Raw genomic sequence first — 17663 nt, forward strand, 5'->3', positions numbered from 1 at the left:
TTTTACATGAGAAGATTGTCAGCTTTCCCTGGTGGTCAGAGAGGAAGGGCTTTAGAGAGGTCTTGGGGCTGCAGGGACAAAGGGTGCAGGAGAAGAAGCCTTAGAGCTGAGCAGGAGGAAACTGACACTACATGGCTGCAGGCCCAGCATGGAAGTGAACTTCTAGAATGCTGTAGTCGAAGAGCCAGCTTAATTTTTTAACTCTTGTGTTGTGTGATTCTTCCATCCTTCCTCATTTCTAGGGGTATTAGTTAGGCTATGGGCTTGGAAATTAATTTGAAGAACCCAAATAAATGTGGTTTAAATTTGATGAAAGTTTATTTCTCTCTCATGTATCATCAGAAAGTAAGCCATCTGGGGCTGATATAGCAGCTCTGTGCCTCCTCCTTTTAGTTGCTCTGTCATCCCCAGCAGCCACACCCTTATTCACATGGTCCAAGATGCTCTGATGCTCTCCCTTGTCAACATTCCACCTGGTCGATGAAGGTTTGGGGGCAGGGAGGGCATGTCCCTTGTCTTTAAGGACACAGCATCACATTTTCTTACAGCCTGTTTGCCAGAAGTTGGTCACATGGACACACTTTGCCTTAAAGAATGCTGGGAAATGTGTGCTTTTTCCCTGAGCTGTCATGTCCCTTGCTAGAGATTCTGTAACCTTATAAGAATGGAAGAACAGGGGCTGACAGACAAGAACTGATCTCCATCTCTCCAGACCTACCATAGAGCTTTTGAAACTTGGTTTGTGCATTATTATCTCATTTTTCTGATATGTCTGAAGTAGGAGTAGGAGCTTTGTGGTTATTTAGAGAGCTTTATTTTCTCATCTGTAAAATTAGGCAATGGGTTTATGATGCAAACATTTGGGGCCAGCATTTATGTGATCTGATTCCTTCCTATTTCTTTCAACAAGTCCTCACTCCTGATTTCTGACCCTAGAAAGAAGTGAAAACCAGAACTTATTGACAAGAGCAACGTAATCCCCAGCTATTACTCTGCCCAATCATTTTCTTAATGAACTCATTTTGGAAAACAGTGAAGATCAGGGTCAGGGCAAGGCAGAGAAGGGCACCTGGCCATGGTCACTGTCAAGGTCCAAGGCATAAGACATATCCTACCCTTGGGGACACACAAAGTAGGCTTCTGCCTAAGAGTTAGGGCTGGAGCCTTTGGACCATTGTCAACAACAAATGTTTATTGCTCTCCTTCTTTCTGCCAGTTATTCTCTAGCTGAGGATGATGATGTTGAACAAGATAGATACAGTGTCTGTTCCCTGGAGCCACCAGAGAAGACAGACATGTAAATAAACTATCACCATTAAGTAAGTACACAGTGCTGTGATGGCACATAAATGAGTGTCCTGCCTTATTCTGGGTGATGAGGGAAGGCTTGCTTCCCATGCAAAATGGGATTTGAGCTCACACTTCCAGTAACAGTCAAGATGGAGGGTAGGAATGGGAAGGGAAGGGCATTCTAGATTTAGAGAACAGCATTTTTAGCATGTAGGGCTGAGGTAGAGTCAGGGAATGAATGGGAGTGATAAGAGGCCACAGAGGCAAGTGGGAGCCAAATACCAGTCTCCAGTGCAGCAGCGTTGGATGGATCAGAGCTGGAAGGAAGAAAAGCCTACATTACCAGGGTTGGGGGGTGTGTGAGGGGGTGGGGATTTTAAGGGTCGTCCAATCCAGTGGCATTTAGTACTGTCTCCCTTCCCCCAGGGCTCATTTTGGAATTTTATGGTAGGTATTTTGTTATATTTGGTGTCAGTGGTAACATTGCTACTAGCGTTGTGGATAGGAGCCAGGATCCTGCAATGTACAGGACAGTCCTGCCCATTGAAAAAATGTTCACACTTTCAAATGTCTTGCTGAACATTCAGGTAGGTGAAAATTCTATTTCTAAATTATCTGAATCTAAACCTGTTTTCTGGATAAACATGTATTTTTGCACAGTTTTAACATACACTGATCTTCCAGGAATGTAATTATTGTATAATCAAGAGACGATTGTCCTGTGTTTCATTCACAACTTCACCAAAACATGTTTGCCATTTTGGATCATAATTTTGTGACTTTTGTAACAATGAAAGTCACAGCTTTGTGGCTGTGGCACTCAGACAACGTCTATGTGTAAAGGCGACCACCTTATTAGGTCTCCTGCAGCAGCCAAGACCAAACACATTGAAGTATGTGTTTTTAAACGACAGATGACGGTCCTCTTTTTTTTCTCTTTCATTACACTTAAGGCATAACATTAGTTTTTAATATGTAGGTGTGTATGTTATGTATGATTTTCTAGGCCATTATATATGAATATCAGGTCAGGAGAATAAGATGGACATTACAAACTATTTGTTAGAAAAAGGGGGCATTGGGTGTGACAGCGCGCCATCCACTGGTCCATTTCCAAGACTCCCACACGTGGCTGCACCTGCAGCTTCACCTCCCCGGGCTGGGTCCCCGCTTGGCTCTGATTCTTACCTGCCCTATTCCCCAGGGGTAACAGTCACCGTGGGCCAGACTCGAGCTAGCCGACAGGGATGCGGCCACAGCTGGCCGGGCGTGACCACCACCGAGGCGGAGCGACCTTGCTCCTAGAGAGGCCCGGCCGCCTGGTGACGCACTTCCGGCAGCGCCGGGGAGCAGCCCGCTACGGAGGTGAGTGCGGGGCTCCGGGCGTTGTGTGCCGTGCCCTGTCCCCCAGGCTCTGGGTCCGGTTGAGACGCACTCCCACCCTGGGTGCTGCAGGGTCTCCCGTGGCCTACGCTGCCAGGAGGCCCAGGCTGGGAGAGGGAGCAGGGCGGTGGCCCGGGGTGCTCTTCCGCGCTCCTCGACTCCAGCTTTGGTCTTTGTGGCTCAATAGCTTGCGCCCATTGGAAGGGGAAACGCACGTTGCTGTCCCAGCCACGAGGCCCTGAGAATTTAGCACTTGATCGACGGGGGAAGATGTGTCGGTGCAGCTAAAAGATGGAATATTTGCGGGCGTGAAGCGGCCTGAGGTGATACCACAAGTCTTTTGACATGCTGAGGTCTGGCAGGAACATTAACCTATGTGCATCCCGAGTATGGACCGTGTGCTCCCAGGCTCCTGACATAGGGTCATGAATTAGGGCCGAGTGGGAGCGCAGAGCCCCTCCCAGTCACCCGGCAGCAGAAGCAGCCCGGCTTTTGGAGGACATTGTCTCCTGGAGCAGTGTCAGTCCCAAAAGGTAACTCAGCCCTGCTTCTCTCGGCTCAGGGTTGACAATGACCTGGGAATGACTTCTACAACGTAATTACGAATTCACTCAGTTTTAGAATATATTTAGTAGTTTCAGAATCGCTAATTCATACCCCCATGAAAAGCAAATTTACTACCTAAAGTACAGTACTTGGATACAGGTCTTTTTGTCTTTACTCTTATGGTATTTAGTCAAAATACTGTTTTCCAAAGTTGCTTACCCCTTTTCTTTCCTACCACTTAAGTGTGGTTATGTTCACTGTAGTATAGTTAAGCACATTGGCTGTTCTTTGTATTACATTTTGGGTCCTCAATTTCACCCCATCCTTGCTGGTTTATATATTTATTTAAAATATATATTTATATGTTACATATATAGTAGTAAACATCCATGAACACACCACCCAATTAAGAAAGAGAAGATTGCCAGTACTGCTGAATTTATCAATGTGTTCCTCCTCCTCAACCCAACTCCCAGCCTCCAACCCCTAGAGGTAACAGTTATATTGACTTTTGTGTTAATTGTAGCTCTGTTATTTTAAAAAATAATTACATATGCATGTATCTGTAAGCAATGTACTTAAATTTTTTTTTTTGAGCTTCATATAAATGGCACCATTGTGTGTATAAGTCATCTGGGACTCGCATAATTCAATGTTAAGTTTCCAAATTCATTCTGTGTGTAGCTTCTGGGTAATGTTCCATTGTAAAAACTGTATGAAAATTTATCGATGTATTTTCAATGGACATGTGGGTTGTTTTCAGTGTTTTGTTATTAAAATGTGCTGATAATATTTTTGTACGTACCTCCTACATATGAGAGTTTCTCTAGTGTGTAAGTTTTTAAAATTAGGCACAAATGTTGAATTATGTTAAACATCTTTGGCATCTGTTGAGATGGACAGTGTGTTTATCTTTCTTTGATTTATTAATGTGAAAAATATACTAATTAGTATCCTGACGTTGAGCTTTGCTTATCTTCGTGGGATAATCCTACTTACTCATGATGTATTTAATGAACTATTGGAGTCTATTCCTTGATAGAATTTTTGCATTAGAATTCATAAATGAGACTGGTCTGTAGTTTTTGCATCAGTATTGTGCTGGCACCATAAAAAGAATTGGGAAACTTACTTTGCTGTGCTCTGCTACGGTTTACATAGTGTTAGAATTACTCATTTCCGAAACATTGAAAGAATTTGCTCATGACACATCTGAGCTCAGTGTTTTGTGAGAGTTAGTTCTTCACTGGCCATCTTGGTTTAATTAGGTAAAAGTAATCAAGGATTATGTAGAAAATCTATATAATGTCATAACAGGAAAAAACCTGGAATCGTATTTTAAAAAAAACTATCCCCTTGGGAGGGAGCCAAGAGACCAAAGAATGCCTTGGACGAGTCCAGCTTGGCAAGTAGATGAGTTTATTAGGACTTACATACTTACTCCTGGATGGCAGCAGGACAGCTTTAGAGACCTGTGATGCCCCTCGTCTCTAAGTACTTTTTAGAGAATTTTCTGGCTGTTTGCCTACTGCATTTAAACGATGAGACTTTTCTTGGTAGGTTCTCATATACTTTCTAGGATGTTTACGTTCTTGCAAACACCTGCTCCTCTGCTGAGCCCCATGGTCTTGACTCACTGCCCGGCCTTCAAGGTTCAGGCAGCAGGTATACACCCTTGACTAGCTGAGCGGGGTAGCTATCACACTACATATGTAATTGGTAGAGTTGGTTTATTATCTAAAAATGGAGTTGTATGTTCTCCCATCACAGAATAAGTTTTCTCTTTAAACACCAGATAATATATTTTTTTAAATGGACACGAGTCACAAAAAAACCCTGAAAAATGTGTAAAGTAGAAGTTAGTAGATTGGGTTATATAACCATCATGCAATAAAGCCAGAACTTATAAACAGAAGAAATTAGCAACAGTAAACTATCCTAAGCAATTACTAGGTCAGAGACAAAACAGAATTGCTGACTGACTATAAAACAGTAATTAAAACATGAAATATAAAAACCTCTGGAATGTGGCAAACAGTGTATCCCGAGGAAAATTTGTGGCCTTATAGGCTTTAATTGCCAAATAGGAAGAATGAAAATAAATGAATAAGTCATGCAACCTCAAGAAGATGGGAAAAAAGCCTTTTGTAGTCTAAGCTTCCCCAAAAGCGGAACGTGGAACAAAGATTTGTATGTAGGAATTTATTTAGGAATATGGTCACAGGGGCAGAGTGAAAGACAAGGGGAGTGAAACAGAGATGGGAGAACTGGTACGAGGATGCATTGGTATGCTCGGCCCTCAACAGGCTCTGCCTTGCAGGGCGTTTGAGGAGCCTTGGAGTCTTAAGGCTGCCCCGCTGGGGGATCGACGGGGAAAACATTTATCCATTGGTTTCTCTCCCCTATTGGTCAAGGGGGTCCCACAGGTGTTAATGCCTCTGCACTTCAGGGCCCAGCAGGTGTCCACAGGTGTCCCACATAGGACACCAGAGAAGCCCCAGGGCAGGAACCAGGCATAGGTGATGTAGGTCCTTGTGAAGGTTCTGGTAGGTTGCAGCTTCACAAAGCTGACTAACCTCTGTAGAACTGGACTGAGGATGGGATAAGAGGATTGGAGTGGTGCTTACACTGCCCCTTACAGAGCTGAAGGAACAAACTAAGAGCAGAATTAGTGAATTTAAAACAAATAGAAGAAAGTAGTGTTGCTCAACTAGAAAAGCTGGTTCTTTGAAAATAAAAGGAAACCACATTAAAATAAGTAAAACACTGCTCAGCCTAACTGTATTAGTCTGCTTGGGCTGCCATAACAAAATACCATAGACTGGGTGGCTTCACCAACATACTTATATCTCACAGTCCTGGAGACTGGAAGTCCAGGATCAAGGTGCCAGCTGATTTTGGCTCCTGCCAGGGCTGTCTTCCTGGCTTATAGATAGTAGCCCTCTCGTTGTGTCCTCACATGGGGGAGGCGGGGAGTGAGTGGGTTCGTGGGCTCTGGGTCTCTCCTTCTTCTTGTAAAGGCATCACCCCTATTGGACCGCATTTAACCTTAGGACCTTTAGTCCCACCCTTAGGACCTCATTTATCCTTGTAACCTCTTCACAGGCCCCGTCTCCATATACAGTCACATTGGAGGCTAGAGCTTCAACATATGAATTTGGCAGGGACATAAATGTTTAGTCTCTAACTCTAACCCTGGGAAAAAGGTCTAGAAAGCACATATATTCAAAAGAAGAAGTGGGAAAAGCAAACTAGCTCTGGATATGGAGGAAATGGAAAGAATCATGAACCAGTATTTTCTGCAACTCTGTACTAGTAAAGTTGAAATCCTGGAAGAAATGGATGATATTTTAGGAAAATGTAATTTCAAGACTGACTTTAGGGGCAGTAAAAGTCAGAAAACCACTAGTCCATATGTTTTTGAATACAGTGAACAAGAGGCTCTGGGTCACGGGACTGGCTGCTACAGTGATCTCCTCTCTCAGGAGCTGACGCAGAAGTGTAGGCCTTGGCTCATTCACTATCAGAAGACTGGAAAGTTTGGGAAACAGCCTGGTTCCTAACTTCCAGCTCAGCTTCCTAAGGACAGCCTGTGCTGTCCTTAGGAGGACTGACCTCTCAAGACCTCTCCAGAGGTGTTAGGATTCTTGAGGACATTCAGAGCTCTGAGGAAATGGGGCAGGATACTGGGGGGCAGCTGCCTTCTCCAGGCGCTGCCTCCCTGGGGTCTGACTCCCCAGGCCTGTGTACTGGGGCTGCAGCCCAGCCAGTCCAGCTTCTCCTGCTGTGATACTGAAGATAATGCTTGTGTTGAGAAAGAGAAATAAGTCAAAGATCTTGGTATTGTCCTATTTCTTGAAATGAATTGTGGATACATGACTCTTTGCTTTATTTTTTAGGCTCTGCATACATTTTATTTTTTTTTATTTTTTATTTTTTATTTTTTTGAGATAGCGTCTCACTCTCATCACCCAGGCTGGAGTGCAGTGGTGTGATACTGGCTCACTGCAGCCTTGACCTCCCGGGCTCAAGTGATCCTCCTACCTCAGACTCCCGAATAGCTGGGACCACGGGCATATGTCACCACCTCTGGCTAATTTTTTTTTTTTTGAGACGGAGTCTTGCTCTGTTGCCCAGGCTGGAGTGCAGTGGCGCAATCTTGGCTCACTGCAAGCTCTGCCTCCCGGGTTCACACCATTCTCCTGCCTCTGCCTCCCGAGTAGCTGGGACTACAGGCACCCGCCACCATGCCCGGCTAATTTTTATATTTTTAGTAGAGATGGGGTTTCACCGTGTTAGCCAGGATGGTCTTGATCTCCTGACCTTGTGATCCACCCGCCCTGGCCTCCCAAAGTGCTGGGATTACAGGCTTGAGCCACCGCGCCCAGCCTAATTTTTGTATTTTTTATAGAGACAGGGTTTTGCCATGTGTCCAGGCTGGTCTCGAACTCCTGAGCTCAAGTGATCCACCCGCCTTGGCCTCTCAAAGTGTTGGGATTATAGGCACGAGCCACCGTGCCCAGCAGGTTTTATATGCACTCTTCTTCTTCTTTTTATTTTTTATTTTTATTTGTTTATTTTTAAATTTTATATATATACTCTTCTGTGTGTGTGATATGTATCAGAATTGTAAAGTCCTAGGGTTCCTGGCAGTGAATTTCAGTGTCATAGCCTGGAGTCCTAGGCACTGAGCCAGTGAACAGATCACTCCCTTCTTGGGCAGCTCCTGTTCGCACTCCTATTTGGATGCAAGCTGCCTGTGTCTTGCATTTTCTGTGAGGGGCTATGTTGCTCTGGTTGGGGTGGCTTGCCTCACACTTGTCTCTCTTTGTGTTTCTCCTTAGCTCCAGCCCTTCTCTGAGACGGGGACCAGGGGATGGCAGCCATGCACCTGACAACCTGGCCCCAGGTGAGCTGTGGGGTCCTTCAGCTCTTCCTCTGGGCAGTTTCAGATAGAAAAACATTGAGAAGGGGAGCTGGTGAGCCTCGGGATGACAGCTGCTTCCACCTGCTGGACTGGAACTTGTGGGAAAGAGGTGTTGTGCGGGGAGGGCGGCAGAGACCAGGACAGTAGCGAGTGGAGGCAGCGGGAGAGTGAGCAGGAGAGCAGGAGGGTGGTGGTCTTCTGCACACTGAGGGTCTCTGCTCCTCTCTACAGGAGCACCCCCAGCACAGGGCTCTGGGTGAATGGGGACGTGGAAACCGCCCCTGTGGGATGTACTGTGCAGGGGTGTCAGTGGAGCACAGTCGCAGAGGATTGGACTATCTGTGGTGGGGATGTAGAGAAGAGGAATAGCAGGACCTGGTCAGAGAAGGATGGCCGTGCCTCTAATTCAGGGGTAAGGGAAGGTCACAGGGAGTGGAGTCAAGGGAGGGGGAAGACAGTCACATGGGACGGAATGTCTCATTGTGCTTGTGAAGCTTTCACAGTTTAGGATGCAGACTTTAGGTCTCTGAGAAGAGCTTTCCACCCTGTCCTGCAGGAAAGAGGTGTTGTGCGGGGAACCTGCAGAACATAAACCTGCAAACCAAATTTTCCATACATTTTCAGGGACTTCACGGATCCCCTGAAGCTCATCCATGGACTTCCATGGACTACAGGTTGGGAACAGTCCACAGTCACACCAGTTGTATCTTTGGAGGCTTACTATGCTCCAGGAGCCATGCTAAGCCCTTTGTATGGTCGTTTGGTCCTGACAACCGCCTCTGTGATAAGTGCTGTGTTGTACTCTTTCCACCTAAAAAGAAAAGGCAAAAGGGGAGTAGAGTAACTTGCCCAGGATCACAGAGTTATTGTGTGATTCAGAACTGCTTAGCCATAAGACAGCTGTGGAACCAGTGATGTTAACTTGGTCAGATTTGTGATGTGTATGGAATAATTCGTAAGGAAGATTCAAAAGCATGGTGACCACTTCACAAAGAAGAATCCCACTGGTCCCGTGACATGGGCTTCATCAAGGAAAGCCATCATTAAAGAGGGATCCAATTCAAGTAATGCTTAAGATAGAAAAATCATGGCCGGGTGTGGTGGCTCACGCCTGTAATCCCAGCACTTTGCGAGGCTGAGGTGGTTGGATCACTTGAGGTCAGGAGTTCAAGATCAGCCCAGCCAACATGGTGAAACCCTGTCTCTGCTAAAAATAGAAAAATTAGCTGGGTTTTGTGGTGCATGCCTATAGTCCCAGCTACTCAGGAGGCTGAGGCAGGAGAATTGCTTGAGCCCGGGAGGCAGAGGGTGCAGTGAGCCGAGGTCACGCCACTGCGCTTCAGCCTGGGTGACAGAGCGAGACTCCAACTCAAAGAAAAAAAAATCTTTCGGACATAGAGACTCAAAGGATTTGTGGTGATAAGGAAGGTGGGAAGTCAAGAACAATCCCCAGGTTTCTGGCTGAGGTTTCTTGTGAGGGTGATTCTGACCCCAGCTGAGGTGTAAGTTCAGAAGGAAGTGCCAACTTACCAGGGTGGTGGTGGCGGCACACAGTGAAGACATTATATTTTGTGCAGAGAAGTTACTTGTTGAAGGTCACACAAAGAAGACTCACAGAAACACCTAAAGGTTGGACTAGAATTGCTGATGGGTGGAGGTCAGTAAACTCCAGGAAGACACATCCTAGCAGAGAGGAGTTGAGCAGCAGATCCCTGCCAGTGAGCCCCCATGGTTGTTAGAGCAGGCTGAGGTGGGCAGAGGGTGAGCCTCCCAGAGGCTGCAGCTGCCCAGGAGGGGTGGTTGGGCCTGGGAGTGACACGAAGCGTCCCTGAGTGGTGGAGCTTGTGCCAACCACATAGCTTAGTGATGCAAAGGGGAGAGTAGCCGGCCAGTGGGAAGGCCAGTCTCCCTGCTTTCCCAAATGTTCTTGGAGAAACAGTGAAGCTTTCGGAGAAGTTGGAAAGGATGAGACTTGAATGGGAGAGGGTAAGGAAAATTCTGGCTTTCCAGGAAGACCCCGCAGCCTGGGCAGCATGGAGCATCCTTGGCTGGAGGTGCTCAAGCAGAGGCTGCACAGCCCCTTGTTGGGGGGTCTGTGAAGGGAATCTGGTGGGGCTGGATGAGACAGAAGCCGTGGATGATCTTTGGGGGTGGCTTGAGCTGTGAGGATGAGGGCGATGGGTGGGGAGCAGAACAGGGCTGAGGTTAGGCGCAGGGAGTGGTGTGGGACCTGCTGGTGGATCAGCCCCGAGTTTGCTGGGAGGGAGCAGCTTATCTAAAAGAGTGGAGTTGGCTTTAGAGAATTTGCTTATGGAAATTGTTTTTCTTTCAGCCTGTCTTATGTGACCTCTTATTTGTGTGAAAAATGGCATGAGGTTTCCCTGCTGTGGGAGAAGGTGGATACTTTGTAGTTTACTTTCTCGATATTTTTTTTCTGAGATCTTCCCCTTGTTGTTAATACTAATTTTGTGCTCTCACAAGCACCCTCCCCAAGCCCTTATACTGCCCTCTGCCCCTCACTTAGGGCCTGAGCCATGGAATTGGCCCTAGGGCAGCAGGAACCTATTGTTTCAGAAGTCGGTGACCTTTGAGGACGTGGCTGTGTACTTCACCCAGGCGGAATGGGATGGCCTGTCCCCTGCACAGAGGACCCTGTACAGGGATGTGATGCTGGAGAATTATGGGAATGTGGCCTCCCTGGGTAAGACCTCTCTACCCTGGGAACCTGGAATCTGCCAATTGGGGTTCCTGGCTTGCTTCTCCCTTACAGGTTACTGAGGGGATCTCTGGTAATCCTTTACTGAGTGAGAACCCCAGAGCTGTTCCTAATCTCCTAGACTTAGAGGTTACTGGCAGGTGCAAATGCCAAGCCTTTTGTAGGCCTATATAGGACTTTGCTTGGAACTGGTATGCACTGTTGATCCAACCCATGAAAGCTATGTTTTGGAAACACTGGAATCCAGTTGCTTCCTGTTCCACAGTGGCATCTTCAGTTGCCCCCTCATCTTACCTGTCTTGAGTCTTTTCAAGGATCTCAGTGTACTCTGGATTATTTCAGGCCAAGGTCAAAAAGTGGTATCCCTTTGGGCAGAATCTCCCTGCTTGCCCTGCATGAGGTCTCCTAGGCCTACAGTCTGGGCCCTTCCCAGGCTCTCCCACACGTTCCCAAGCCTTCACTCCCAACCCCCACATTTGCCTCCCAAAGCCCTTGGAAGTCTCCAAGGTCTCTCTAGTCCTTCCTAAGCCCCACAGTACTTTCCCGTAGTCCTGAGGCTTGGGACCTCCTGGGGTTCTTACCTTCCCTCCCCATTGCTGAGACAGTCTGAGAAGAGGCTTAGGAATTTGTCTGTGGGAGTTTATTCATCTGTCTCTCCTATTTACCTCTCCCAAACCAGGATTTCCACTTCTCAAACCTGCTGTGATCTCACAACTGGAGGGAGGAGGTGAGCTGGGGGGCCCATCTCCACTGGCTGCAGGAACAGGCCTCCAGGGCCTCCAGACTGGTAAGGGAGGTACATATTTCCCACTCTGTTGGAATTTAGCACTTTAGGCATAAAGCCAGCTTTAGCAACATATAAACATACTGTGTTTATTGGCCAGTCATACAGAGTGAAGTTTGAGTAAATTTTGATGATTCATAGAGATAGATAGTCCTTATCTTTCTGTCTTCAAAGTTTGTTGTGTCTAATTCCAAGAACAGATCTTTTTTCAAACCCTTCATTCTGACTCTTCAATGCTAATTTTGGAATCCTGCCTTTCTCAGACAAAATTAAGGGACTCAGTAGTTTGGGGGTTCCTTGCCATTTCTAAGCATTATTCACATAGTGTGGAGGATACAGAATTAACAGCCTTTTCACACAGATAGAAGTGCTTAAAAGCACAGTCTTTAGAGGAGACTTTTCTGAGGTCCAGTCCCAACTGTGCTGCTTCCTAATTTGCATGACTTTGAGTAGGTTATTTGAGTGTTCTCATCTCTGAAAATGGGTTAATAATGAAAGGAGGTAATAGTACTATCTTGTGGGTTGAGGTTTAAATGAGATAACACATATCAAATACCTAGCTTATAATGTGTGCTCAGTTCAGTATTTTTATTTTGGTTTTGGGGGATACAGCTGTACACAGGGAAGGTAATGTGGAAGGGAGGAAGTGCTCTTAATTTTTGCTTCTTAAATGTGAATGTGTAAAGGAATCCTGAGGTCTTACAGACATGCAGTAAGTGTGGAGTCTGCATTTCTATGAAGTTCCCTGGTGATGTGGCGATGCCAGTACTTCTGGTTACCAGACCACACTTGAAGGAGCAGGGCTCCAATTGGTGCCAGCAGAGTAGCTGCCAAATGACTTCTCATTCCCCCCGAGGCCCCCCATTATTTCTTATATTTAGGGTCTGTGAGATTCTCTTGAATTTTTTCAGTGAGTCTTCATTTTTCTTAGATGGTTTCTGTAGGTTTTTATTCCTTTTGATCATTCTATTAGACGATATCTGACCAAAGAAGGCATGTTTTGGAAATGGAGTTTGCCGTATAATGGCCTTGACAAATATAGGAAAAAAGGTGATATTGTGAGGTCTTAATCAAAGGACCCTGTATTTTATTCTGTAGACAGCTGACTGTCCTGAAGTCTTTGACTTTTCCAGGAAACCCATCATGATCCTAGCTGGTGATAGAAACATTAATGTAGTCAGTGTGTGTGGGTTAATTGGGATGAGGAATCAAACAGGCTCTAGGCAGGCAGAAGGGAGGGCAAAGGGCATGAGGCCCATGGCAGCAGTGTTGACTTTCTTTTTAAAAATCTTCAGAAGCCCAGTCAGTGATACCTGTTTAAGACTCATTTGCTGTAACTGTGTCAAATGGCCATCCTCACTGCAAGAGAGGAAAGTGAAAACGAGAGATATTTCACCTATCATATTGAGAATAATTAAATTATATTCAATGTTGGTGAGAGTGCAGCAAAGCAGGAATAGACTTCTGGAGAGGATGACTAGACATCTGATAGTATAGATGTCTTAGTCAGTTTGGGCTACAATAACAGACTGCCATAGATTGGATGGCTTATAAACAACAGAAATTTATTTCATACAGTTCTAGTCCAAGATCAAGGTTCAGGCAGGTTCTGTCTGGCAAGGGCCTGCTTCCCGGCTAATAGACAGCCGTCTTCTCACTGTATCCTCACATGGTGGCAAGAAAGGGAGCTCTCTGGGCTGTTTTTTAAGGGCATTAATCCCATTCATGAGGGTTCTGCCATAGCTCAACCTCCTGATACAATCACATCAGGGGTTAGGATTTCAGAATATGAATTTGTGGGGAGGACAAACATTCAGTCTATAGCAACAGATGAGTATTATTTTTTTAGTTGGGAAGAGACCAGTATTATTTAGAAAGTGCTTGCTGGGGAATCCAGGCAATTGGAGGGGCTTATTGAGGGCAATTATGAAATACTGGGGCAGGGGGCATATTACATGTGGTTGAGGAGTGATGAAAGATGAAAAAATATGAGGCAGCATTTTGGGACTCAGCTTTTGAGAAAGTTGGGAACAAATGCAGAGATGAGTAGTTCTAGTTCTAAAGACTATTGGGATTATAAAAAGATTTTTAGGGAATGATCAAGTTTAGGATTAGAGGAAGAAGTGAAAGGAAAAGGCAAGGTTAATGCAGCAGTATTTGGAGGGGAATGGGAAGAAAGGGGATGAGATGGACCTCAAATAGAGCCTGTCTAAAGTAGAAATGAAGTTGAAGGACGAATTTTGGAAAGCCCACAGTTAATGTTCTAAGGAAAGAAACAAAATTATTTCCATTTTGCTCCCTGGTGCTGCTGACTCTTGTCATCTTCCAAGTTGCCATATCCTGTTGGATCCTGTGCCTTTTCCTTCTTCAGCATTTTCCATTTTTTTTTTAAGTAAGGAACTGAGTGCTATAGGAACAACTAAGAAGAAACTGCAGGGTGTAGAAAAGCATGGTGTGATTAAAAGAATGCTGAGCTGGTGGACAAGACCTAGAATTTTATTCCACTACTGTCACTTTTTTTTTTTTTTTGAGATGGAGTCTCGCTCTGTCGCCCAAACTGGAGTGCAGTGGCAAGAACTTGGCTCACCGCAACTTCCGTTTCCCGGGTTCGAGCAATTCTCCTGCCTCATCCTCCCGAGTAGCTGGAACTACAGGCACGTACCACCACACCCGGCTAATTTTTTGTGGTTTAGTAGAGACGGGGTTTCACTGTGTTACCCAGGCTGGTTGCAAACTCCCAAGCTCAGGCAATCTGCCTGCTTCAGCCTCCCAAAGTGTTGGGATTACAGGTGTGAGCTACCGTGCCCAGCTGTCACTTTTAACCTTCATGTGATTGGTTATGTTCTCTACAGTGGCCTTGTAGTGGCACAGTGGGAATGGTGATTTTTTTTTTTATCATTACTTTCATTGCTTTTCATTACTTTCATAATATTGACACCTATTCAACAGTACAGAAAGTGTATAAAGTAGGGAAGCAAGTCCACCAAACTTCCTATGCCAGTTTATTTAGTTTCTTATGGATTCTTCTAGAAGTTTTCTAGGTATGTACAAATCTATATATCTGTCTTTTATATTTTTCTTTACACAGCTGAAAATCTATTCTATATACTGTTTTTTCAACTTGTTTTTCCATTTGATTGTATCTTGGATGTCTTTTTACATCAGCATATATGGATTTATTGTATTCTTTTACTAGTTAGTTACAAATTACTTATCCCACCTTATGGAGAAACCCTATGTTTTTTGACCTAGTCTGGTGATTTTAAGGAGCCCCCTGATTATTATGGTCTTTTATATTTTATAGCACAGTTCTCTTCTTTTTCCTAACATGGTTCTTACATGACATTTTATGTTTTCTGTTTTTTATAGTAGATATTCAGACTGACAATGATTTGACAAAGGAAATGCATGAAGGAAAAGAGAATGTATCATTTGAACTTCAAAGAGACTTTTCCCAGGAAACAGACTTTTCAGAAGCCTCTCTTCTAGAGAAACAACAGGAAGTCCACTCAGCAGGAAATATAAAGAAGGAGAAGAGCAACACCATTGATGGAACAGTGAAAGATGAGACAAACCCCGTGGAGGAGTGTTTTTTTAGTCAAAGTTCAAACTCATATCAGTGTCATACCATCACTGGAGAGCAGCCCTCTGGGTGTACAGGATTGGGGAAATCCATCAGCTTTGATACAAAACTCGTGAAGCATGAAATAATTAATTCTGAGGAAAGACCTTTCAAATGTGAAGAATTAGTAGAGCCCTTTAGGTGTGACTCTCAACTTATTCAACATCAAGAGAACAACACTGAGGAAAAGCCTTATCAGTGTTCGGAGTGTGGCAAAGCTTTCAGCATTAATGAGAAATTAATTTGGCATCAGAGACTTCACAGTGGGGAGAAACCCTTCAAATGTGTGGAGTGTGGGAAAAGCTTCAGCTACAGTTCCCATTATATCACACATCAGACAATCCACAGTGGGGAGAAGCCCTATCAGTGTAAGGTGTGTGGGAAGGCCTTCAGTGTTAATGGAAGCCTAAGTAGGCATCAGAGAATCCATACGGGAGAGAAGCCCTATCAGTGCAAGGAATGTGGAAATGGCTTCAGCTGTAGTTCTGCATATATTACACATCAGAGAGTCCACACTGGAGAGAAACCTTATGAGTGTAATGACTGTGGGAAAGCGTTCAATGTTAATGCAAAATTAATTCAACATCAGAGAATCCATACTGGAGAGAAACCTTATGAATGTAATGAATGTGGAAAAGGCTTCAGGTGCAGCTCCCAGCTTAGGCAGCATCAGAGCATCCACACAGGAGAAAAGCCCTATCAGTGTAAAGAGTGTGGAAAAGGCTTCAATAATAATACAAAACTCATTCAGCATCAGAGAATCCACACAGGTGAGAAACCCTATGAATGCACTGAATGTGGAAAAGCCTTCAGTGTCAAAGGGAAGTTAATCCAACACCAGAGAATTCACACAGGCGAGAAACCCTATGAGTGTAATGAATGCGGGAAAGCCTTCAGATGTAACTCCCAATTTCGGCAGCATCTGAGAATTCACACTGGGGAGAAGCCCTATGAGTGTAATGAGTGTGGAAAGGCCTTCAGCGTTAATGGGAAACTAATGCGGCATCAGAGAATTCACACTGGGGAGAAACCTTTTGAATGTAATGAGTGTGGGAGATGCTTTACTTCTAAAAGAAACCTACTTGATCATCACCGAATCCATACTGGAGAAAAGCCCTATCAATGTAAGGAATGTGGGAAAGCCTTCAGTATCAATGCCAAACTAACTAGGCATCAGAGGATACATACTGGGGAGAAACCTTTCAAATGTATGGAATGTGAGAAAGCATTCAGCTGTAGTTCTAACTATATTGTGCACCAGAGAATCCATACAGGAGAGAAACCCTTTCAGTGTAAGGAGTGTGGAAAAGCCTTCCATGTTAATGCCCATTTAATTCGGCATCAGAGAAGCCACACTGGGGAGAAACCCTTCAGATGTGTGGAATGTGGCAAAGGCTTCAGCTTTAGTTCTGACTACATTATACATCAGACAGTCCACAGTTGGAAGAAACCCTATATGTGTAGTGTGTGTGGGAAAGCATTCAGGTTTAGCTTCCAGCTCAGTCAGCATCAGAGTGTCCATAGTGAAGGAAAATCCTAATAATGAGAAAGATATAGAAAACTCTTAAGGTTAATGCCAAAATGGATCAAGTATCATCAGATTCATCCATTGAAAAACCTCCAAGAGGGCATGAATATGGCAGAGTCTTCATATGGAAACAGTTTTTATTCTATTCAGTTTTAATCAGGAAAGGATGACCAGTTAAAGAGAAACATCCAAAAATAAATAGCTTTGTTTTGTACCAACAGGAATTAGAAAATATAATGAAAAGATTTCGTTCCCAGCAGCATCAAGAAAAGTAGATTTTCTAGAAATAAACAGTTATGGAGGACTTGTATGGAGAAATTTAAGTCTTCACTGAGGGCCACTTTACAAAGGAAATTTGAATAAGTGGAGAGAGAGAGAAGCCTTGTTGTTGGATAGGAAAACCCGTACTAAAGATACTCTACCTACATTAATTTATTTGTTTAATTTTTGACAACAAGCATGTATTACTTTTGAAAAGATGAAAAATAAAGATTTATTTAAAAAAGGAAAAAGGTATGAGTACATTTTTAATTTTCATGTAATTGAGAAAAGCTTTCTAAGTATTAGATGAAAGCTAGAAACTATCCACAGGGTATGTACTGATAAATCGACTACTCAAAACTAAATATTCCTATATGTTTTTGTTTTAAAGTTTAAAAGATAAAGCGCAAAATGGGGAAATACTTTTGTAAAATTTGTGATATAAAAGTGTAGTATTTGGGCATGGTGGATCAGACCTGTAATCTCAGTGCTTTGGGAGGCTGAGACGGGAAGATTGCGTGAGGCCATGAGTTCCAGACCTGTATGGGCAACATAGCAAGATCCCATCGCTACAAAAAATAATAAAAGCCAGGCGTGGTGGTATGT

The 17663-nt window shown here is 44.4% G+C and overlaps 1 protein-coding gene across 51 annotated transcripts; it reads left to right on the forward strand.

The window, feature by feature from the left end:
* The first annotated feature begins 1216 nt into the window (after nucleotides 1-1216).
* ZNF23 (zinc finger protein 23) lies at nucleotides 1217-17308 on the forward strand. 51 transcript variants are annotated; one of them, XM_063796258.1, is made up of 9 exons: nucleotides 2535-2655; nucleotides 2861-3206; nucleotides 3597-3711; nucleotides 8064-8128; nucleotides 8771-8820; nucleotides 10671-10847; nucleotides 11542-11649; nucleotides 14179-14300; nucleotides 15016-17308. In XM_063796258.1, exon 9 carries the CDS (start codon nucleotides 15051-15053, stop codon nucleotides 16806-16808), a length of 1758 nt encoding a protein of 585 aa, XP_063652328.1. In that variant the 5' UTR covers nucleotides 2535-2655; nucleotides 2861-3206; nucleotides 3597-3711; nucleotides 8064-8128; nucleotides 8771-8820; nucleotides 10671-10847; nucleotides 11542-11649; nucleotides 14179-14300; nucleotides 15016-15050; the 3' UTR covers nucleotides 16809-17308. The 51 variants fall into 51 exon arrangements, with proteins under 51 accessions (XP_063652315.1, XP_063652298.1, XP_063652304.1 ...); XM_063796260.1 differs by having other exon boundaries at nucleotides 10721-10847; XM_063796245.1 differs by lacking the exons at nucleotides 3597-3711; nucleotides 14179-14300 and adding an exon at nucleotides 1217-1319 and having other exon boundaries at nucleotides 1717-2655; nucleotides 2861-2996.
* The last annotated feature ends 355 nt before the right edge of the window (nucleotides 17309-17663 follow it).

The sequence above is a fragment of the Pan troglodytes genome, chromosome 18 (assembly GCF_028858775.2).
Source record: "Pan troglodytes isolate AG18354 chromosome 18, NHGRI_mPanTro3-v2.0_pri, whole genome shotgun sequence".
Taxonomy (NCBI): domain Eukaryota; kingdom Metazoa; phylum Chordata; class Mammalia; order Primates; family Hominidae; genus Pan; species Pan troglodytes.

Excerpts from the sequence above, each read along its gene's own strand:
- ZNF23 (XM_063796224.1), top strand. The coding sequence starts at position 8,096 with ATGGCAGCCATGCACCTGACAACCTGGCCCCAG. Across the intron at positions 10,848-11,541 it reads TGGGAATGTGGCCTCCCTGG|GATTTCCACTTCTCAAACCT; the intron begins GTAAGACCTCTC and ends CTCCCAAACCAG. Across the intron at positions 11,659-15,015 it reads CCTCCAGACTGGTAAGGGAG|TAGATATTCAGACTGACAAT; the intron begins GTACATATTTCC and ends TGTTTTTTATAG.